Here is a 23,504-nt window from a genome sequence, read left to right as displayed (position 1 = left end):
AAGGTTGTTTTCTGCTGCTCCAGAGAAGCGGACACGGAGCAATGGATCCAAACTACAAGAAAGAAGATTCCACCTAAACATTAGGAAGAACTTCCTGACAGTAAGAGCTGTTCGACAGTGGAATTTGCTGCCAAGGAGTGTGATGGAGTCTCCTTCTTTGGAGGTCTTTAAGCAGAGGCTTGACAACCATATGTCAGGAGTGCTCTGATGGTGGTTGCTGCTTGGCAGAGGGTTGGACTCGATGGCCCTTGTGGTCTCTTCCAACTCTATGATTCTATGATTCTATGATTCTAAAGGTCTTGCAGTCTTTGAAAAACCTTAAGTTCTGCCCAGAGGAAGTTAGTTGCAATCTACTACCTACCCAGTGAAATCGGTAGGATTTCAGTGTATCACCGAATGCTAAAATATCCTAGGCTCGAGTGATATTTGGGTTTTTTAAATTTTGATAAAAAGGCAAGTGAGAGGGGACATGATAGAGGTATATAAAGATTATATATGGCATGGGAAAAGTAAAGATGCATTGACTCTCTCTCTCATAATACTGGAACCTAGGTCATTTGATGAAGCTGAATGATGGAAGCTTCAGAACAGGAAAAAACATCTTGACAATCTGTCATTGGAAGTAGCACAAGCACCCAGCCATTGATAGCCTTCACCTCCATTAATCTATGTACGGTAATCCTTTTTTTAAAAAAACCTCCAAATTGGGGGCCTATCTCTACATCTTGCAATGGTGAATTCCATAGTTTAATGATGCACTGTGTGCAGAAGTGTCTTCTTTTGTTTGTCTGGAATCTTCCCATCGTTAAACTTAATTAGATGGTCCTGTGTTCCAGTGTTATTTGGTCTACCTAGGATTCCCACCACCCCCATGTTGCTGCCATGTGATGACTCACTAGCCATGTGATGACTCAGGGTAGGTGGTGATGGCTGGGGGAACTCAAGTTTCAGCAAGCCAGGTGCAACCATGGACAATTGCAATGCCTCCTTCTCTTCCAGGTAGCTCCTGTAACCTTTCCTCCACAGTCCTAACTTCTTTTTTTAAAGATATTGTTCACATTTTAAACAAAGTGAAGCACCAGAAAAGCAGCATGGCATTTGGAAAACAACTTCCACACCAATGCTTCCATTAATTGCTAGTTTGGGAGCTCCTGCTGTGAACTGAATGGAGCTAGTTTGGATTTCTTGCTAATGAATAGCCTGCTTTTATTACCACTGATCAAGGGGGGGGGGAGGTATAGAAAAGTTAAGGATCTTGGCTAGCTTTCTCTGTTTTGGATCGTATTGAAATATTTTTTTAAAAAACCCAAACATTAGCAGGTTCAAAACACTCAACAGTCTGCTGTGTTCCAATACAGAGATTGATTTCCTCTGCCTGCATTTAATATATCATTCTGCTACCTCTGCAACGCTCTTAGGAATGCATTTAATTCAAATATTACCCAGTGCTTTATAGACCCTCTCAGCCACCCATTTTGTCTATTTCTGCACTTCAGAAGTGCATTAGGAAATGGTGCACCTGACGAGCTAGAATAATTGCCTTTGGCATCCATCATTCAGTTGGTGACATTCATGTTCTATGCGTAATAAAGCAGAGCGTAATTCTTGTTTGCTTCTGAGAACCAGAGTGGTGTCATTTATTTATTTTTGTTGGGACATTTGGGTGTGAATTTACGGATGGAGGAGAAATTGATTTGGTCCACATTTTGAAGTGAACTGGTGTAATTTACTGGCCCTAGAATTATATATAGGTTGGAATGCAGATTTCAACCAGCTTTGTGTCCCTCCTCTGAATTTTGCAATGTAGTTTCGGTTCCAAAATGTGCACAGAAATGCATATTTTAGAGGGGGAAAGGTGCTGGGAAGCATATTTTAAAGGAAGAACGTGTATAAAATTGGTGCGGTTAGTACACGTTGTCCACTTGTGATTTCCAGCAACTGCTATTTGGATTCATGCTGCCACTGACAGTGGAGATAGAACATAGTCATTGTGGCTAGTAGCCACTGACAGCTTTAGACTCATAGAATTGTAGAGTTGGAAGGGACCCTGAGGGTCATTTAGTCCAACCCCCTGCAATGCAGGAATCTCAATTAAAGCCTCAATGACAGATGGCCACCCAACCTCTGCTTAAAAACCTCCAAGGAAGGAGAGTCCACAACCTCCAGAGGGAGACTCTTCTAGAGGTGGGGAAGTCATGGAAAGCAATGAAGAAAGCAGAATGAGGGGTGTGGAAGTGTTGGGGCTACATGGGCTGGCATTCTCAGAGCTCAGCTTGTGCTGCGCTCATGAGCAGAAACTTACAGAGTGAACCACCGCCACCACCCGGCTGGAAGGATGGGTGAATCTACCCATTTCGGTTTTTCTCAGTTTCTCATCTCTCCCCCCACCCCGCCCCCACCCCTTAAACTTGGTTCTCAACCTTTTCACATCAGTTTGCACTTGGAAAAGGAAAAGAAAGCCCATCAATACTTTAGTGCAATTTCCCCACCTAATATACATTTTTGCATATATTTCCCATACAATTTTGTATGCCCAATCTTTGCAAAACAGTTTTAAAATATATTTTGAATGCTATGCTATTTTCACTAATATATGCATTTTCCTGCACACTTTACCCATATATAGATACACACACACACACACACACACACACACACACACACACATATCTTGGCTAAAGAGCTGCATTGCAAAATTTGGGGAAATGCACATTTCAGAGGAAATGGCTGGTTTGCATATGGTGGTTTGCATATTGCTTTGGAAAGTGCAAATCAGTTTCCTTATTTTATGACATGAAGATTGGCTGATGTTTCCTTCCCCCCTTAGTGATGTTTTCTGCTGATATAAACTGGCCAATGTTTTAAAATGATAGTTATTTGTTAATACTACTTCCTAGGGATTTGGGATCTGTTTTGCTTTTTGCTTTTCTTTCCCTGAAGTGTAGTTCACCTTGAGCGGACTGTGTCCCAGAAGGCAGCTTATACATAGTTTTATTCATAAGTCCTGCACCTTTATATTTGCATGCCCCCACCTGTCAGAGCTGACAAAAGGGTTTGACAACTCCTCACCTGTGAATAAACAAATAAAAGTAATGAGACAGCAATATGCAGGGTGCTATGAGGGTAATTGCAAAGGGCGGTGGATAGGAAGCCACAAAGCATTTTAGAAAATGCTGTAGATACCTGAACATTAGTAGTATTTAGGGTCCTTCAGGCTGCTTTTGCACCCCCTCAAAAATGCGTGTAGATATGAATTTGATCAAATATATTGCTATCAACGGCCTTTAGTGTGGTATTAAAAGCTCCCAGGAAAGCATTCTGGCTCCAGCTAGTCCATACATCTATTAGGTACATGGCTTGCCTTCAAGTTCTCTTAGACCAAAGCGTTTCTCCCTCCTTCTGTCAGGATAAAAAAGGGTTCAGTCTTGAGTGGGACGTAAACATTAATTTGCAGGCAGAACTGCTGGCAGTCAAGAACTGTACTGTAAACCATGGCTGCACAAAGAACTCTGAAGGTGTCTAGATGTTTTTCATATTGTAGTGTTTGGCGGGTGAGGGTAGCTGACTACGCACTTGACTCAGTGAAGAATTTGGCCTTCCTTGCCTCAAGTGTCACTGCGCTGGTTTCCGAAACCATTTCATCAGGACGATTTGAGGGACTTTTAGGCAGGAAACACGGAAAAGTTAAAAACACACAAACAAAACCAACACTCTTACAACCTTCATGTAGGGCAAAAAGCAGGATACTTCTGCACTCCCTCAGTTTTTTCATTTCATTGTTATAATTGGGAAATAATAATTTTGATAGGCATTGTTGTTGTTGTTTAGTCGTGTCTGACTCTTCATGACCCCATGGACCAGAGCACGCCAGGCACTCCTGTCTTCCACTGCCTCCCGCAGTTTGGTCAGACTCATGTTTGTAGCTTCCAGCCATCTCGTCCTCTGTCGTCCCCTTCTCCTTGTGCCCTCCATCTTTCCCAGCATCAGGGTCTTTTCCAGGGAGTCTTCTCTTCTCATGAGGTGGCCAAAGTATTGGAGCCTCAGCTTCACGATCTGTCCTTCCAGTGAGCACTCAGGGCTGATTTCCTTCAGAATGGATAGGTTTGATCTTCTTGCAGTCCATGGGACTCTCAAGAGTCTCCTCCAGCACCATAATTCAAAAGCATCAATTCTTCGGTGATCAGCCTTCTTTATGGTCCAGCTCTCACTTCCATACATCACTACTGGGAAATACATCACACTATGTTTTAGACCAAAGCTTAAGGAAATACCAGGCCACCGAAGAGAACATGTTTGACTGCAGGGTTATTAAAGAGCACTCATTTCTACATATTTTAATGTACACTTTGCCTTTGTAAAGGTTATTAGAGTGCTATTTTACATATTGTGAGGGAATAATTTTTTTAGTTCTCTACCTTAACTCATTTTAAAAAAAACAATGCTAAGGATAAGTTAAAGCTTTGAGTTTCTGTCAGGGCCTGTCAGGGCTCGTAGAGTGTGAGGCAAAGGCAGGGGACCTGGAGAGTGATCCCCCAAAAAGAGACCAGTGATTTATGGGGTGTGACGCCACCCGCAAGGCAGGAGTTAGGGGAAGAAGGAGAGTCAGGGCAGCCTGAGACTGCTGTCTCCTAGAACCAGGAGGGGCATGAAGTGGGAAGAGCAGCAGCGCCTTCCATGCAGGAGTAGTCTCAGATTGCGGGCACATAGCCTGTCAAGGAAAGGGTATATAAGCCAGCAGAGTGGTGGGCTTTCCCTGTCGCTGCAGCTGTGCCATAGGACCCAGACCTATACCAAGAGGCTATAATCGTATGTGCATCTGGAGCATCGTGGAAGCTGCTGCAAGTATTCCTCTTGCCAATAAAGAGTTAGGTAACTATCAGACGTGTTCTTTCCTTAACTGGTATGGGCCGTGACAGCTTCAGTGGCTTTTTTCAGCAGACCTTCTTTTTTAATTTTATTTTTTTGTGCACAGGCAGCTTGGGTTCGGGCATGGGTGCGGGCAGCTGGGGGGGGGGGTTGGAACTTAACAACTACCTTTGAAGGTGACTCGGAAACTGCAATTAATCCAGAATGCGGCAGCTAGACTGGTGACTGGGAGTGGCTGCTGAGACCATAGAACACCGGTCCTGAAAGATCTTCATTGGCTTCCAGTACGTTTCTAAGCACAATTCAAAGTGTTGGTGCTGACCTTTAAAGCCCCAAACGGCCTCTGCCCAGTATACCTTCTGGTGGTTCCCTCGCTGCAAGAAGTGAGGTTACAGGGAACCAGTCAGACGGCCTTCTCAGTGGTGGCGCCTGCCCTGTGGAACACCCTCCCAGCAGATGTCAAGGCAATAAACAACTATTTTACTTTTAAAAGACAACTGAAGGTGGCCCTGTTTAGGGAATTTTTTAATGTGTGATGCTGTATTGTTTTTAATATTCGGTTGGAAGCCGCCCAGAGTGGCTGGGGAAACCCAGCCAGATGGGCGAGGTATAAATAATATTTTTTATTTTTTATTTATTATTATTATTATTATTATTATTATTATTATTATTATTTTATGATTGCCCAAAAAAATCTCAACAACTTTTTGTGTCTGGAGTTTTACCTCTTGAAATATGGCAACCCTACTACTGTGTGATTACTTTGTTGCTGGGTGGGTGGAAGCAGTCAACAGGAAAGATCTCTGCTTCAGATGCTAAGCCTGAGCTGCTACCAGCCAGAGCAAACTTTACTGGATTCTATGGACAAACAAAATGACCTGGTACAACACAACTTCCTACATTCCTCTTTGGCCGCCAGACCCTATACAAGCATTTTTGGCTTTTCTTGGAAAATCCACCTGAGGAGGATTTTCAAAATGTACTTTGATTTTATCCATTTATGCTTTAGACCAGCCTTTGAGAAGGGCGTGAATGAGATAGTGGTGACTCAGGGAGAAGGGATGAGCCCACTCAAATTTTGCTCAGACCACACCTGCCAATGGCTTTGACTTTATGCACATTTGACATGTGGCCCCTGACAAAACACCCCTGATGGAATCTAGACCTCAACATAAAAAAAAAAAGGTTGTGCAACCCAGTCTTTTTATGGGACACATGGAGGAGTTAAACTAAAGCTGTAACGTAGCAGTGTGTCGTGAACAACGTCTTGACACCATAGGGGGAAACTGGATGGATGGATGGATGGATGGATGAAGAGGTGGAAGCTGTTTATTACATTTCCACATGTTTTTATCATCAGCTGGCACAAAGAGATCCATAAAGCAGGGTTCTACTTAGGTGGCTGCTGCTGCTGCTGCTGCTGCTGCTGCTGCCCAGGATACAATTAAGTCTTTTGCCATTAAGGAGGAAGTTTAATTTCAACAGAGCACCTTCAGCTTTGCCACATTTAGTAATTAAATATTTAGTTGTGTATTAAATTAGGCATGCCGTGCAATCATTGGGAAAGGGCTCTTCATTTTCCGCAGCATAAATGTTTTACAAGGCACTGTATTGCTTCTGGTAAATTAATAATGAATATTTTTTTTTGGGGGGGGAGTTTAAACTGATTATTAAAATCTGGATGAAATTAATTTAGGGACGCAAAGTCAACATCTAGAGTGGGCGATCTCAATTTGTTGTGGCATTGGGAAAGTGCTAGTTATCAGCTAATTGGAACGGCAGTGGAGAAATTAAAAACTGAAGCAATTTGGTGTATGGCTTGGGGCTGATTTCCATATTCATGTTCCTAAGCAGAGGTTGATGCTCCCCCTCCACACCCACTTTTGCAGACCCAGCATAGCCCAGAATGTCTGGATTGGGGACTTCATTGTGTGGGAAGATACAGGTCAAGACCTTTCCAACTTTCCTGCCCCCAGAACAAGCCTTCGCACAAACCAAGTCATACATTTCCTAACTTATCTCCCTGCTTTAGAGTGCTTGCAAGTGAAGGTTGGGAACATATTGCTTCTCCCTGCACCACAAAGTGCATACTCTTATATGTATGCATTTATTTATGAATTGCTTCTCTGCTTAGAAATGCCCAAGGTAATGTCTAAGAAATAACAAACACAAGGCATTTAAACAATTAAAGATACATTATGGGGTACCATGCTGTGTGTGGAACTCACTATTACAAGAGAGACCAGATCGATGCCCCAAAACAGCAGCCTTCTGTGGAAGAAAATTGAACCTTAATGCTGTGATTAGGGTAAGGGTCTGTCCAAGGCAGACCCTTTATTAAGGCAAGGCAACTGCATTGGAGAAGACCCTCATCAGCCAGAACCTCTTTGAAACTGTTCAATAGGATGTTCTGATTACATACAGGGCTAAAAGCATCTTGGAGAGATTACAAAGTCCTACCCTCCAACATTTCTGCAGTGAAAATAGGGACATACCATTCCACAATGATATTTTTTACTATTTATGCCCCACACATCTTACTGGGTTGCCCCAGCCACTCTGGGTGGCTTCCAACATATATAAAAACACAATAAAACATTTAACATTTTTCATCTCCACCAAGCTAAGCAGTTAGCTCCTTACCTCTCTTGCCCTGACCTAGCCACTGTGATCCACATGACGGTCACCTCCAGGCTTGATTATTGTAACTCACTCTACGTAGGGCTGCCCTTGAGACTGATCCAGAAACTCCATCAAGTGCAGAATGCTGCGGTGAGACTCCTTACGGGGTCATCGCCGCAGGTTCACATTCACCCGGTGCTATACCAACTGCAATGGCTCCCAGTGGAGTACAGGATCAGGTTTAAGGTGCTGGTTTTAAACTTTAAAGCCCTATATGGCCTAGGACCCTCATACCTACAGGACCGCCTCTCCTGTTATGGCCCACGGAGGACCTTATGGTCTTCAAATAAAAACATCTTGGAGATAACGGGCCACAGGGAGGTTAGGCTGGCCTCAACCAGAGCCAGGGCTTTTTCGGCCGTGGCCCCGATCTGGTGGAAGGCTCTGTCATAAGAGACTAGGGCCCTGCGGGACTTGACATCTTTCCGCAGGGCCTGCAAGACAGAGTTATTCCACCAGGCCTTTGGCCAAGCACAGTCTGACCTCCTCTCTCCTTTTGTAATCCTCATAGAACTCTAGCCCATGGTTGCCATTAATTTGATTCTGAATTGATTTTAGAATGTATTTCAATTAATTGACTGTGATTTTATGTAAACTGTGCTATTTTAATTGTTGTTAGCTGCTCTGAGCCCGGCTTTGGCTGGGGAGGGCGGGGTATAAATAAAATTTTATTATTATTATTAACATTAAAAAACCTTCCCTATAGAGGACTGCCTTCAGACAGCTTGGGGGTTGGATAACTCCATACCTGCCAACATTTCTCCAATGAAAATAGGGACATCCTAAGGAAAAGCAGGACATTCCAGGATCAAATCAGAAACTGAGATAGCTTCTCTCAATCAGGAACGTCCCTGGGAAATAGGGACACTTGAAGGGTCTGCAAAGTTGTCACAACAGGGGTCATGAGTAACCACAAGGAACTAGCTTTACAGGAAAAACATAGGAAAAACAGCATTACTGAAGTCAAAACTCCCAACATTCCATACTTTCTTCATTCTTTCACCTTCTCTCCCATGTTCGTACTGACTTCCTTTTTACACTCTTAAGATGTGGCCTTAAGATCTAAACATGCTGAGGCCTATTACAGGCCCCAGACCCATACATTCTGCTTCCCCAGCTTCCACTGAGTTCTCCTCATCCCCTCTACAACATTTTGGCGCATAAATGGCATATAAATAAATACATATACATACTGTGCATCGTTTAATGCTACATATATTTAATTTAACAATTCATTTTTTATTTAGTTATTTTACATTAGCGTTTGATTTAACGATAAACAAACTGAATAAAGTTATTATTTAAATATGAATAATTAGTATAATAGCAAATGAAGCAATGGCGGCAACAACATCATGTTGCTATGTAGCACATTTTCAATTACATGTCATGGTGTTGCAGTGGAAAAACATTGTATAAGAATGACACACCATGGGTGTTAAATTTTGTTGTAGCTGCTATGGGATGGATGAATGGATGGATGAATCGGTCAGTTTCTAGTCAGTGTTACTTTTGCATTAATCTTTCTCCCCCCCCCCCAACAATACAGGTCAAAATTTATTTTTACATAAGCATTTAAAATATTTTTAAACAAAGCTGGGTTGTATCCAACTAAGTTCATCCCAGTGAAATTAATGGACCTGAGTTAGTTATGTCGATTTAATTTCAATGGGTATATTCCAAGGGTGATGGACATTGGATACAGCTCCTCAAAACATGCATTTTGAGTTGAGAACTGTGCTGAAACATCCAGGAAGTGTGGAAACTGGTGGACAACCAGCTCCTGATCTGCATGATAACCTGGGAGGTGTGTATTAGGTCAATTCATATCAGTAAACCACAAAGATCAAATTATCCCTGTGTTATGATGATGAGTGGGGAATTGACACTCAGCTTTCAGTGATGACCTCATATCACATTCCACCCTAGAACCATAACAATAAATTTTAAAAAATCATAGTAATAGCAATAATATTAATAACAGTTCTCCAAGTGGCATACATATAAAATCAACTTGCATGCTCGCTCCCTATTTGAAGCTGCCAATAGCAGTGCTAATTACGACTAATAACTACATTAAAAGCTGTGTTAAATAGGTTGGCTTTCTCCATATTCCTGAAACTTAAATGATATTGCTAAGGTAGGTGGTATGCCACCATAGAATGTGCTTCTTCACACCCTTGTTGATTAGACCTTGAGTAGCACAATCAAAACCCAAGTTGTGTTGGGATGAGAGTGCTTGGATCCAGTGGAAACTCGAACTTTCCTATGTGATCCATTGTAAGTCCCTCATCACAGTTCAACCAGGACTTCGCCAGCAGAACCTAAGCAGGTCCACGTCCCCCAAAAGAGGTGTTCTGGGGGGTGCATGACAAGGGCAGGATGGGGCAAGGAAAGACTTACACCTTTTCCAAACCCTGCTCAACCTGGTATTGTGACCTGGGGCACAATTCTCAAAACTCTGGCACAGACACCCCTGCCAGCTCAGACTCCAGGAGTCCCTCCAAGTTCTTCCTGAACTGAGTTTAGAATAGGGGTAATTTACACCTTCATAAATTGTTGTTGTTTAGTCGTGTCCGACTCTTCGTGACCCCATGGACCAGAGCACGCCAGGCACTCCTGTCTTCTGCTGCCTCCCGCATTTTGGTCAAACTCATGCTGGTAGCTTCAAGAACACTGTCCAACCATCTCATCCTCTGTCATCCCCTTCTCCTTGTGCCCTCCATCTTTCCCAACATCAGGGTCTTTTCCAGGGAGTCTTTTCTTCTCATGAGGTGGCCAAAGTATTGGAGCCTCAGCTCCAGGATCTGTCCTTCCAGTGAGCACTCAGGGCTGATTTCCTTCAGAATGGAGAGATTTGATCTTCTTGCAGTCCATGGGACTCTCAAGAGTCTCCTCCAGCACCATAATTCAAAAGCATCAATTCTTCGGTGATCAGCCTTCTTTATGGTCCAGCTCTCACTTCCATACATCACTACTGGGGAAACTATAGCTTTAACTATACAGACCTTTGTAGGCAAGGTGATGTCTTTGTTTTTTAAGATGCTGTCTAGGTTTGTCATTCCTTTTCTCCCAAGAAGCAGGCGTATTTTAATTTCATGACTACTGTCACCATCTTCAGCGATCATGGAGCCCAAGAAAGTAAAACCATTGGCCTAAATCATACCAGATTCCTATAGTTAAGTTTTCCCTGTAACAGATGGAACATGGGAATAGTGCCATTTTCACCAAGGTGAAGAACCAGGTTACTGAGAGAGGTGTAAACTACTTCCACTGTGCTCAGAAGCACATGTAGCTCCACGCTTGAAAATCTTTTTTTCTGGCATTGAGTCCCAGTATTATATTAAGTTTTCCTCCTATTTCAGTCTTTGACAAAGGTTTTCTCATTGCGAGATATAACACAGGTGTGTGGTGGGAGGAATCAGTGCGTGCGTTCTAAGCCTAGAGGTGCAAGGTGATTTCACAGTCTCTTCTATTACTAATTAAAACGGGGGGGGGGCTCTGAATCCCTTATGAACACAGTGGGCCCAATTCCAAGCACTCATACCAACAACTGAAAATTTGATACATATAAATAAGAATCCTCTGCTCTCTTGAAATAGGTCATATCTGCTGCAGAGAAGGATGATTATTTTAATTGGCATAATTAACTTTTCTTGTGATTATCTTCACAGCTTTAGAACGCATGTGACTTCTCTTCCCTCCTCCATGCACACACACAATATAACTGTTTCGCTCAAAGAGCCAAATGTGCTGCGTCGAATAATGAAGATGGCTTTGGAAGGGCTTAACTGTACATTACTGCAAACTAACCTGCCATAGTCTTCTGTCTGCAGGATGGTTAGGAGAATAAGGAGTATCCATAATTGAATAGAAGGTAATGGAATTAACTTCTGTCTCCTGAACATTGTTTTCATTAAGCACAGTAATAAGCATATTTATAAAGCAGTGCCGGCTTGAGGGAAAATATCTGTTAATATGAAAAATCCTTTGTAATTAAATTTGTATATAAATTATTGAACAAGCTTAGTGAATTTCACGCAGGATCCTTGAGTGCTTTGGCAGTGTCACTACAATAAAAAGGATATGCCCTAGTGCAGGGAGTTATGAAGAGAGAGATATTGCTCTCTTTTTTTAAGTCATTGCAAATGCTGGTACTTGCTTTCAGATCTGACAAGGTCGAAACAGGAAGCTGGGAGGGAGCTGAAGAGCAGGATTGAGCTGAGCGAGACACTCCAGGGGGAAGAGGGAACAAAGCTCTAATTGTTGACCCGGATGACAGAATATGATGATGGGGGTGGCTGTGGGAATTAAAAATAATAATACGTGAAACAGCTGCCATATTGATGGGATGACATTCAGGGTTGCTGAGGAAGTTCGGGATTGTCAACAATTTTGAAACAAGAGGCCACTGTGCCAAGTGTCCTTGCCATGGTGAAAAGTTTTCCCTGTGGGTTCGGTAGCTGAACCTTACATATGCAATAGTGCACATTTTGAGTATGTTTCTTGAGCCAAGAAATGCATTGCAAAATTCAGAGAAGTATAAACCCTAAAGCATGGGTAGGCAAACTGAAGGCCCGGGGGATGGATCCGGCCCAATTGCCTCCGGGAATCAATGTGTTTTTCCATGAATATAATGTGTCCTTTTATTTAAAATGCATCTCTGGGTTATTTGTGGAGCCTGCCTGGTGTTTTTTACATGAGTAGAATGTGTGCTTTTATTTAAAATGCATCTCGGGGTTATTTGTGGGGCATAGGAATTCGTTCATTCACCCCCCCCCCTTAAAAATATAGTCCGGATCCCCACAAGGTCTCAGGGACAGTGGACCAGCCCCTTGCTGAAAAAGTTTGCTGACCCCTGCCCTAAAGGATCGCTGCATTCTCATCCACATACTAGTCCAGGAAGTGGAGGTTGATTCTCTTTAAAATGTAGTCAGGATAAAATCCTCAATGACCCACCCCTCCAAGAAAGAAAGAACCCTGAGAACAGGAGGAACAAATATCCTAAAACTTCAGGCCAACTTTTTTTTAAAATGCTCAAGAAAAGAGGATAGATTCTGCTTTGGCTTAAAAGATAATCGGCACACATGATTAGGCAGGGGATTCCGGGAGCAACTTGAACTCTGGAATCAGCACCTGCCTAATGCTAGATTCCCCTGATTCTTTCTCCCTGCTGCATTCTTGCCAACACAGGCAACATTCAGAAGCATGGAAGTACGAGGCTTCAGACTATAGAACCATCTCTTGTAAGGCTCAGATTGCCATGTCTCCTTCATCTTGGTCCCATCATTGCACTGAGAAAGATTTGGTTTCCTGCCAGCCTCTTTAAGGCTGCAGATGACTTGAGACATCTTCCTATAGCTCTGCTAGCAGAGCATGTTTGGAGCTATCCGTGGTCCTGATCACTGCTCAGATGACTCGCCCTGCCCATTCTTGTCATTCCTGAACTTAACTTGATGTGACCTTTTGACTGGCCACTTCCAATCAATGAGACCTGACCTTTTGCCAACAGCATCCATCCAACTCAGCTTGCCTCTTTCACCGCAGGCCCAGAGAAAAAATAGGGTAGAGCATAAAACTTTGATTTACAGCTTCGATGCAGCTCTTTTAATCCTTAAACATTTGGCACCTCCTGCTCTTTGTCTGCAGAGGAGTCTAAAGTTATTTTTTGTTGTAATAGAGTGGCATAAGTGTAGGCGTTGCAGAAAGAAAATAAATGGAAGTGTTGGAAGAAGTCTTGATTTTTCTTGCAATCAATTTCCTCCCCCCAAAAAATTAATGGACTTTAAAAAAATACTGCAATGGTTCTCTTGTGCAGAAATATTTTCTATATGAAGTTCCACTTTAGTTGAGTGCTTCTGCTGTTTTGTTAGTGATTGTTCTGCGATGAAAACTGTTTTTGCTGATAACTTACTTAACGCTGCCTCTCTGCCACACCGTGTTATTCAAGGTCATCCACAATCCATCAAAAATGCAATAACTGTACAAACCCAGTATCAACAAATGAAATGCAGCTGCTGCTTCTTCTTTTTAAAAAGGTCTTTTTAACAAAGTCTGAGTACAATAAGCCTAATGTGGCATTGGAAGTAAAAAAAGAAATGAAAGGCAATTTTGACAGTTTAGAAGGAGGAACAGGGCTAGATTTTGGTCTAGACCACTTGAGAAAAGCTTGAACCCATTTAATATCCTTTAAAAAAAAATTACCAGGAAGAGCCTCTCCACCTAAAGCTATTAGGGTATGTGAGAGCGTAATATATGCATGAATGGATTTTAATCTCTAGAAGGTTGGACCTACACTATCTAAGGACAAAAATTAATCTGTGGTGTCTAAGTAGTTTGCATCCAAGTGCCAGCATCCAGGCTACTGTTCAGTTGGTGAAAGAACTTGGAAAATATTGACAGGTACCAGAGTTTGAAATTATCATTATCTCTACCCTCTAATTCAGAGGTGGGTGTCAATCCTTACATGGTTGACAGTCTTCCATATTGTTGCCAGTCAGCCAAGGCCTCCTCTTCAACCAGGCCTTTGGCTGATTAATATTCCGTGGCCTTTTAAATGAATGTGTTGGGGGGTATTGTTTTGTTTTGATTTTGTTCTAACTATTTATTTGTGCTTTTATCTTGTGATCTTTGGATGAAGGGTGGTATATACATTAAATAAAGAAACAACAACAACAACAACTACCACTACTACAGCTATAACAACTGGTGACTGTCTGAGAGTGAGCATGCAACAGCAAAGAGCTGACAAAACACACATTAGCTGGGAGTGTAGTCTCTCTTCCCATTCCTCACGCTGTGTTGGTTAATGTGTAGAGCAGGCAGAGGCAAACTCGGCTGATGGTCAGGACCAGTGGTCAGGGATGATGGGAGTTGTAGTCCCAAAACATCTGGAGGGCCAAGTTTGCCTATGTCTGGTGTAGAGCATATGCCTTGACAACGTCTCTCTTCCTATCTAACCTTCCCTTATTTAGAGAAAGAAAAAATCTAGGGGAACTCTAGCACCCACATTTCTGGGTTGTTGTTTTTAGATATCCTTTGATCTCTGAGAGAGAGGAGTGAAAGCCCCAAGTACTTGAATTTAGGCAAGTCAGTGAAATTGAGGTCTCATCCCACCCCCAATAGGTACCTAGCATTCCAAAGAAGAGTGATGTGGCTTCTTCTGCCTTCACTGATGTTCATAAATCTGATGCCACTGGTGTAGCCATCCGTTTTTCTGACTCATAAGCACATTTGTTGCATGGTCCCTGATAGGTTGGGCCCTCTTAGAGATGAGTGGCTGCAACCAGGCACAAAACATGGTCTGGGAAAGTGGAGAATAGGAGGTTTTCAGGGTGCTTTTTGTATCCCTCGAAGCTGCAGAAGAAGAAGAGGAAGTGGAAGAAGAAGAAGAAGAAGTAGAAGAAGAAGAAGGAGGAGGAGGAGGAGGAGGAGGAGGAGGAGGAGGAGGAGGAGGAGGAGATATTTATATGACACCCATCTGACTGGGTTCCCCCAGCTACTCTGGGCGGCTTCCAACAAATTAAAGCACAATATGACATCAAACATTAGAAATAAATAAATATGTGGGTGGAAATTTTGTATCCCATTTTTCTTCCATCATGCAAGGCAGTGTTTGAAGAATTCTGAGGTGGTCTCACACCCAGGCACCGCTCAACCTCCAACCTGCATAACTTTAATAAGATGGATGCATTCTGCACCTTTAGGTACATTTGTGAGCTGAGCAGATAGTAGAGCAATGACCTGAAAAAGCCAAGTGGGGAAATATATTCATATTTGTCATACGGAGGTAGAATTGACTGATATTAAAATCTAGGTGTTTGGGAATGTTTTGGTCCTTGGAAGCCCTGGGCTTTAGGCAGATCAGTAGAGAGGTATTATAAGATTGTTGCTTAGGCTAGGCTGGTGGGAGGTAGAACAATTTGATTTTGACTATTTTTCTTTAAATAAATGCACATATATTAGCCATCTGTCTAAGGCAACTCTGTAAGAGTTGGCATGTTGTCTTATGCATTATTCAACAGCAGAACCCAAATAATTGCCAGAGCTGTGTACTGAACTGATCCTGTCCAGGGACAAATGATTGCTGCCGGCCCTGTGGTTGTATTTCCCCTTGTGTAGAAAATCAGTGTTTGTGTTGGTTGATACTTGCCCTATTCTGCTGATCAGTACCTAGCATTACTGACTATTTTTTATGTAATTATATTTTATGCGATCCCGATACGGTGGTTATCTTGCTTTCAGCTTCCAGGCTTCCACAAACAAAACCACAATTTCATAATAGCCCATAAAATTCCGTAGCTATACAATATGAAAAAGGAGTTGGGCAGATAGAAATTCTGGAGTTAAAACAGGATGTGTTTCTGTTTGCACAGATGCATACCCAGACCCACAGATGTACAAACGTATTTATTTATTTTTGAAAAAATTGTGCACTGCTTGACTGTAAAAACAACTGCAACCTCAAAACAGTTTACAAATGATAAAATAGTAAATATGATTTCACCACACCATATTTCAGATCCAATGTAGAGAGCTTCCTTATAAAAAGTCAGACCACATGTCCACCTAGCTTCATATTGTCTACACTGAGTGCCAGCCATAGGAGTCAACTCCTAGGGGCTGAGTTCCCTTTGGCCCCCACAATAAAATATTTGAGGGGGCCAGGGGCCCTCCAAAGCTGATGGGCATTGCCCTTCAAATGGTGTGCATGCAGCACACCATGTGCTCAATTACGCAGGGCAGGGTTTACCAGCCCTTCCCCAATGTTTTATTCAAGTTGGCACCCCTGGTGACATAATTTCTCCAGGGTTTCAGCTTGGATTTGTCCCTCCCTTGCCGTATCTAGAGATGTCAGGGAATAAGCTTGGGACCTTCTGCATGCAAAGCAGATGCTCTACCCCTGAGCTCTGCCTCATTTCCAAAATGGCTAAGAACATTTCCCCTAAACTGTATGCTAAAAATATAAAGGGGAAATCAAACTACTGTGGAATTCCGAGTTGTCACTGCCTTCATAACCATTGAGTTGTTTGCCTGTTATTTATTCCCTGCATTCTTCATTTCTTTGTTGTGCATGTGTGCGCAGATTCTCTCATTCCAGCACAAACTATTTGGTTTCATCAGTCCTCCTTTTCTTTTTCTTTTAAAAAGGTTGGTTTCATTGCTTCACAAATTATAAAGCCAAACTTCAAAGAACTTTCTGGGCCTTTGAATTCCTCACGCTCATCAGCACTGAGGTGCATCATTTTATCATTCAATGATGGAAGAAGAAAGCACAGCTCAAAGACTGCCAGCATCAGTTCTAATTATTGCCTGAATTCTGCGAACCAGAGTTAGAAATATAGACAAGATGCTAAACTGTAGAAATGCAGTTTTCATCTTGTCTCTCCCATTGGAATTATGTGTAATCTGGAGAGTGACAGCTCTGCACTGATAAAGTGGCATAGCGGTCAAATTCTGAAATTGCATTTGTATTCAGGAAACCCCCCTTGTCAGCTCCAGATATTGTTAACTGATGGGAAATGAGCCAAAAGTTATACATGTATATCTTTTGGCTCATTCTTAATTGGGGAAAAATAGCTGGAGTAAATATTGAGTATGGCATGTGAATTAGGGTTGAGCAATGGCCTTCGTGTTCAACACGAAAAAGAGTCAAGTTTTTTTTTTGGTTAATATTCCAAAGGACCACTAGAAAAACCTTCAAGTGTCTAAGCTGTCACTTTTCATTGGCACATCCTGTCAGTAAGCCTTTCAACTGATGTCAGCGACTGGGCTCAGTAACTGGTTCTGCCCCAACTGGACTAGGCCACTGGAGCACTTTCAGAGACCCTCCAATCCTGGAAAGCAGGTCTCAGTGCACTGGACTCACAACTGTGCATTGTGAGCACCAGACTCAACAGAGTATAAATAATGTGGAAGCTAGCTGTGAAGCATAACTCCTTTTATTTCTAATAGCTACTACAAACTAACGAACTACTGGCTTGCATGAGTGTCACAGCTCCCACTCAGCTATCTAGTGACTACATAGATAAGACTCTCTCCACACACAGTCAGGCAATCAGGCAGGAGCGGAAGAGCAGTTTCCGCCCCCTCCTTTCTCAAAACATCAGATCAGGAGATTCTTGCAATGGGAGGGGTGAAAATATCAACACATCCAACCCCAAAAATGTACCTTAGAAAAGGCAGAGATGGTAGAGGCAACCATCTCCCCATCAGGGGCTGTGACTGAGCTGATGAGCTCCAGAACCACCAGAGGCGAAAGACATATGAGAAGCCCTGCTGGACTGAACCAAAGACCCATCTAGTCCCACATCCTGTTGCATGGCAAGGCCCTGAACCCTCCTCATTGGTTGGAATAAAGACACTTGACACCAGCATTTTACGTTAATGGGCTAAAAAAGGCCACAACTTTATTGGTTACAGAATGTGAGTGGTATTGGCTTAGGCATTGGAACCAACCAACTATATCTGACTCCCGCCCACCTGCAGGAAGTCTCAGAAGGGTTAAACACCAGTAGAGGAGCCCTGTTGATGCACATCAACTCGGAGGTCCCCCAGGGTCACTGATAGGGGTTGTGCCATGGCCCTAACCTCCCCCCGGGCTTCGGAAAGGAACCACGCCTCCCCCCCCGATTCCTTTAACCGAATACTCTTAGAATAGGAGGGGCAGGTGATGGCCACTACCGCCCCTCACCTCCACCAGATTTTTCCAATGCCTAACCACCACCTGAGCCAAACGGTGTGGCTGCTTAAATTGGCCAAGCCACGCCTCCCAGCCGCCAGGATTGGTCAGCCAAGAGCGTGATGCAATTGGGGACTCCCCAATGGTGTGGGGGCTAGCCACGCCCCTCTCCACATAGGGAGTTCCCATGGCCAGTCCACAATCCCACCTCCTTTGCAAGAGGAAGCGGATTTCTCATAATGGTCACCCAGATGTCTTTGAGAATCCCACAAAGAGGAAATGAACATATTAGTGTTTCTGGAGTGGCAGTTTTGGGGCCCTGTGAGGCCAGGGGCAGTAGCTGAGGTGGAGTTTTAGCAGAGTCATGGATGACTCTGCTTTTTAGCAGCAAGCTATGTGCAGCCCGATTCAGCTTACGGGGAATTTGCAAGCACCTCCCTTGGGATTCTTGAGGAACCTTTCTTGTATAATAATGAGTTAATTAAATTTACTGATGGTGAATTCTGGGCAGCCTTCCAAGGGTGGGAGGAGCCAGAGGCAAACAAGGACAGTCCCTACATACTTTTCAGACCCTCAACTATAATATAATAATAATAATTTATTATCTGTACCCCGCCCATCTGGCTGGGTTTCCCCAGCCACTCTGGGTGGCTTCCACAGAGACCAAAAATACACTAAAATGTCACACATTAAAAACTTCCCTAAAGGGCTGCCTTAAGATGTCTTCTGAATGTAAGGTAGTTGTTTATCTCTTTGACATCTGATGGGAGGGCGTTCCACAGGGTGGGCGCCACTACCGTGAAGGCCCCCTGCCTGGTTCCCTGTAGCTTTGCTTCTCGCAATGAGGGAACCGCCAGAAGGCCCTCAGTGCTGGACCTCAGTGTCCGGGCAGAACGATGGGGGTGGAGACGCTCCTTCAGGTATACTGGGCCAAGGCTGTTTAGGGCTTTAAAGGTCAACACCAACACTTTGAATTGTGCTCAGAAACGTACTGGGAGCCAGTGTAGGTCTTTCAAGACCGGTGTTATGTGGTCTCGGCGGCTGCACCCAGTAACCAGTCTAGCTGCTGCATTCTGGATTAGTTGTAGTTTCCGGGTCACCTTCAAAGGTAGCCCCATGTAGAGCGCATTGCAGTAGTCCAAGCGGGAGTTAACTAGAGCATGCACCTCTCTGGCGAGACAGTCCATGGGCAGGTAGGGTCTCAGCCTGCGTACCAGGTGGAGCTGGTAGACAGCTGCTCTGGATACAGAATTGACCTGCGCCTCCATGGACAGCTGTGAGTCCAAAATGACTCCCAGGCTGTGCACCTGGTCCTTCAGGGGCACAGTTGCCCCATTCAGGACCAGAGAGTCCTCCACACCAGCCCACCCCCTGTCCCCCATAAAGATGAAACTTTATGAAAACCATCCATGTCAAAGGCAATTTAGCAATCTAATATGATCAATAGACTACAATTCCTTTTGTAGATTTATAGGTCATGAAATTTGACCCAAGTCCAAGGCTCAGTAACATTACTAGTTTGTAATATAAGGTGTCAAGGGCCCAATTCATGGGATAACTGGCTCAAATTCAGGAGCTGAAATTTAGACTCTTATCAAGACCCAAGATCCATCCAATATCAAAGACAAATATAATTGCATCAAATGTGGTGGATAAACACTTGGTTGTAGGACTAGGCAGTGTATTAAAATGTGCAGAAGTACTCATCGTATCAGGCTAAGTAGAATCACAATTGCTCTCTGCTTTCTATGCATGCAGGCTAGGATAATTGAGGTCAGAATAAAATGTAAGCAGCATAGCTTAGGTTTTTTCTGAGATATGATCAAAGTGATGCATTTTCTGCCTTTCTTAGCATAGCTGCCTGAGGATATTATGGTATCTCCTTGGAGTCTTTCAAGGAAAGGTTGGACAAGCATCTGTCAGGGTTGCTTTAAATATAAGATTACCCTCTATTACTGCAGAAAATTAGACCAGATACCCCATAGATGCCTTCAAACTCTGATTATATGGACTATGCAAACAGCTTTGTAAATGCTTGGTGATCTTCCTTCCAAATACATTTCAGAAGCATCGAAATATTTTGAGAGTCAGATCTGGGGAAAAGTACCACTGGGAGTAGATGCAAGAGAAGTCTAGATAGAATTGTCTATAAAAATGTAATTAAATCAGAGTCACCAGTGTTAAAGGACAATCTTTGGTTATCAGTGTTTGCTGAAAAGGTAATTTCCAGCAGGATAGAGCTCAAATCATCATCTAAAATTCCTTTCATCATGAACCCTGGTTTTTTACATTATAATAATAATAATAATAATAATAATAATAATAATAATAATAATATAATCGAGACGCGGGTGGCGCTGTGGGTAAAACCTCAGTGCCTAGGACTTGCTGATCGTATGGTTGGCGGTTTGAATCCCCGCAGCGGGGTGAGCTCTCGTCATTCGGTCCCAGCTCCTGCCCACCTAGCAGTTCGAAAGCACTCTTAAGTGCAAGTAGATAAATAGGTACCACTTTATAGCGGGAAGGTAAACGGCGTTTCCGTGTGCTGTGCTGGTGCTGGCTCGCCAGCTGCAGCTTCATCACGCTGGCCACGTGACCCGAAAGTGTCTTCGGACGGCGCTGGCTCATGGCCTCTAGAGCGAGATGAGCACGCAACCCTAGAGTCGGACACGACTGGCCCGTACGGGCAGGGGTACCTTTACCTTTACCTTTAATAATAATAATAATAATAATAATAATAATAATAGTAATAATAGTAATAATAATAATAATACCCTGCCCATCTGGTTGGGTTTTGCCAGCCACTCTGGGTAGCTTACAGCATATCTAAAAACATAATAAAAATATCAATCCACAAAAACTTCCCTAAACAGGGCTGTCTTCAGGTGTCTTCTAAAAGTCAGATAGTTCTTTATTTCCTTGACATCCGAAGGGAGGGCATTCCACAGGGAGGGTGCCGCTACTGAGAATGTCTGCCGAGAACTTGTCTACTTCGATTTTGAATAGGGACAATAATAAATGCATCGTTCTCACTGAGGTGGGGTAAAGCCATGTGTGCCCACGCAATTTGAAATCCAACCAGTCTGCAAATGAAAGTGCTTCACCTGGCATCATGGTGACATCATGTGATTGACAGGTGGATTGCCTCACCCACCAGGCAAAGTGGCCCAAAGGGGTTGGGGGATGTCATGGTCAGATCAGCCAGTCTGATCCAGTTCCCCACCTGTGAACTAGGGTCATGTGTTTGAATACTCTCATAATCAGATTTGGGCTTTTGGGGGGCGGTATCCTTCCTCCTTTGAAACTGCTATTTAGTTTAGCTGAAAATCAAAGTAGAATCTCTGTGCATTTCTAAAACCATCTCATAACATCAAAACCAAAGGCATGCATATGTCAGGTTTTTCTTTCTAAAAACGGATGGCTGTAAAACATGATATGAAGCTATCGGCTATGGTTTATTGTGGATTGTACTAACTGACAAAGTGTGTGCTTCTGTCTCTGCATATTTGCCCTTGCATCAGCTCTGTCAAATGTTTCAGCTAACCTGGCAGAATTCATAGCCCCGTAGCATTTAATTATGTGGCTGGGCAAATTATATGCTTTCAATAGAACATTGCACTCCTATTGGGTGAATTGAATATATGTCAGTTGAACTAGTTTCCATTTGTTCATCTTAATGCTGCCTGATTTTGCTGATGACAGTAGTGGCTTCTGGTAGTACCAGCAAAAAAGAACAGGCTTGTATTAGCTACTGTAGTACAGCTGCCACAAAGAGTTTTAAAAGTGAGGTCAACATTTTATGTATGGAAGTTATTAATAAGGCAACTGGGTGCTTTGCAACTGCGAGTAAACAGAAAGAATATAAATATATAGCTCAGAATAATCTTTAACTTAAGCAGTTAACCAGAGATACTCACTGAAACTCAACTTAGTTGATTGTGGACACAGTGCTCAATTTTTCCTCAGTTTTTAATTTCTTTTTTGCACATCTGTCTTGGGAACTGAAAAGACACAATAGCTGAAGGCGAGAGAGAGGATGAACTATATAGTGGTCAGTAACTCAGCCCTGTTAAACCACAGAGGAAGTGTGCCAAGCGTAGGAGCCACTTCCCACAGCGCTTTGCGCCCGCAGCTCCAAAAAAGGTGCTCTTTGGATGGACACAGAGCCAAGATGCAAGAGGCCAGCCAGCTCAAGTGGCCAACTCTCTTGACAATCTTCAAATGGAGGCAGACTTTGGAAGAATGTCTTTTGAAGAAGCATAAGAGTAGCTTGAACTGCTTTCAGGTAATGATTTGGGGGCCATTTCAAGTGGAAGGCGGGTTGAAGTTGGACTACAATTGTAGCCCATCATAAATGGGGTGGAGGACGATTGGATGATTGTGTGGCAAGTTGGAGGAAACAAATTTGTCTGAGAAAGAATGAGCAGCAGTAGAGTAGAAAGAAATTGCTCAGACTGCGTTGTGTTAGATTAGGGCTGTGACTGAAAACGGACCTAAATTGATGGAAACATGGGGCTCCTCTCAAGCAAGGTATTTGAAGAGAATGTAAGGGGGTGCAAAAGGTTTCAGTGAAACTGGGGAAAAAAAAATCTTAATTCAGAGGAGTGATAAGGTTATACATAAAGCTAGAATAATTATTCGTGTGTTTAGGTGTTCTTCATGATATGAGATTTGGTTTGTGCCATATCTAAATGCTTTGTGCCATGATTAAAAGTTTGGAGTGCTGATCTTCAGTTAGGAATTTTGTGATAGTGGCAGAATTTTCAGAGAGGTTATGTATCTTGTTCTTGTGGTATGTTTACTCAGAAGTAAATGTCACTGAGTTAAATGGGTGTGCTCTGTGACAAATATACGTTGGACTTCAACCTTCAGTGCTATAAAGTGACTTTTACAAAATCAAAGGCAACCAAGACTTTAAATACAAGTGTTTAAATTCTAAATCATCGAAAGATAATTAAAAATAGATCTTTTTACAAATTTTTAGATGTTTTATATTGCAGCTAAGGTCATTAATTTGATAAATGGCAAGGTAGAATTCAAAAGAAGAAGAAAAAAGATGATAGTGGATATTGGTAACAATAACACTGAATCTCTTATTATTGTTACTTTAAATCACATAGTTGTTTCCAACTAGGGATGAGAAAGAAGTGTGATTGAGTTTTCATTTAAATGCAGACCTGCATCTTTTGCAACTCCCGAAACAATACATGGATTGAAATACAGCCCGCCATTGAAATTCACATTGCAATACAGTTTTCCAGCAAAGTAATGCATG

At 42.8% G+C, this 23,504-nt stretch overlaps 1 protein-coding gene across 18 annotated transcripts in view; it reads left to right on the top strand.

Annotated features, from left to right (window-relative positions):
* Nucleotides 1-23,504, top strand: part of DLG2 (discs large MAGUK scaffold protein 2) — a gene marked incomplete at its 3' end in the record, with an annotated part of 818,053 nt that overhangs the window by 497,800 nt on the left and 296,749 nt on the right. The window contains exon 1 of one of the 18 annotated variants that reach the window (XM_081001987.1): nucleotides 17,732-17,738. The exons of the other annotated variants lie outside the window; for them this stretch is intronic. Coding sequence (XP_080858113.1) covers nucleotides 17,736-17,738 — 3 coding nt within the window. The 5' untranslated portion in view covers nucleotides 17,732-17,735. Of the gene's footprint in view, nucleotides 1-17,731; nucleotides 17,739-23,504 lie in introns of those variants that run through there. 18 annotated transcript variants of the gene reach the window in all.

The sequence above is a fragment of the Podarcis pityusensis genome, assembly GCF_964106645.2.
Source record: "Podarcis pityusensis genome assembly, chromosome: 4".
In the NCBI taxonomy this organism is placed as follows: domain Eukaryota; kingdom Metazoa; phylum Chordata; class Lepidosauria; order Squamata; family Lacertidae; genus Podarcis; species Podarcis pityusensis.
The sequence above is the reverse complement of the archived record's forward strand: the minus strand, read 5'-3'. Positions and strand labels throughout refer to the sequence as shown.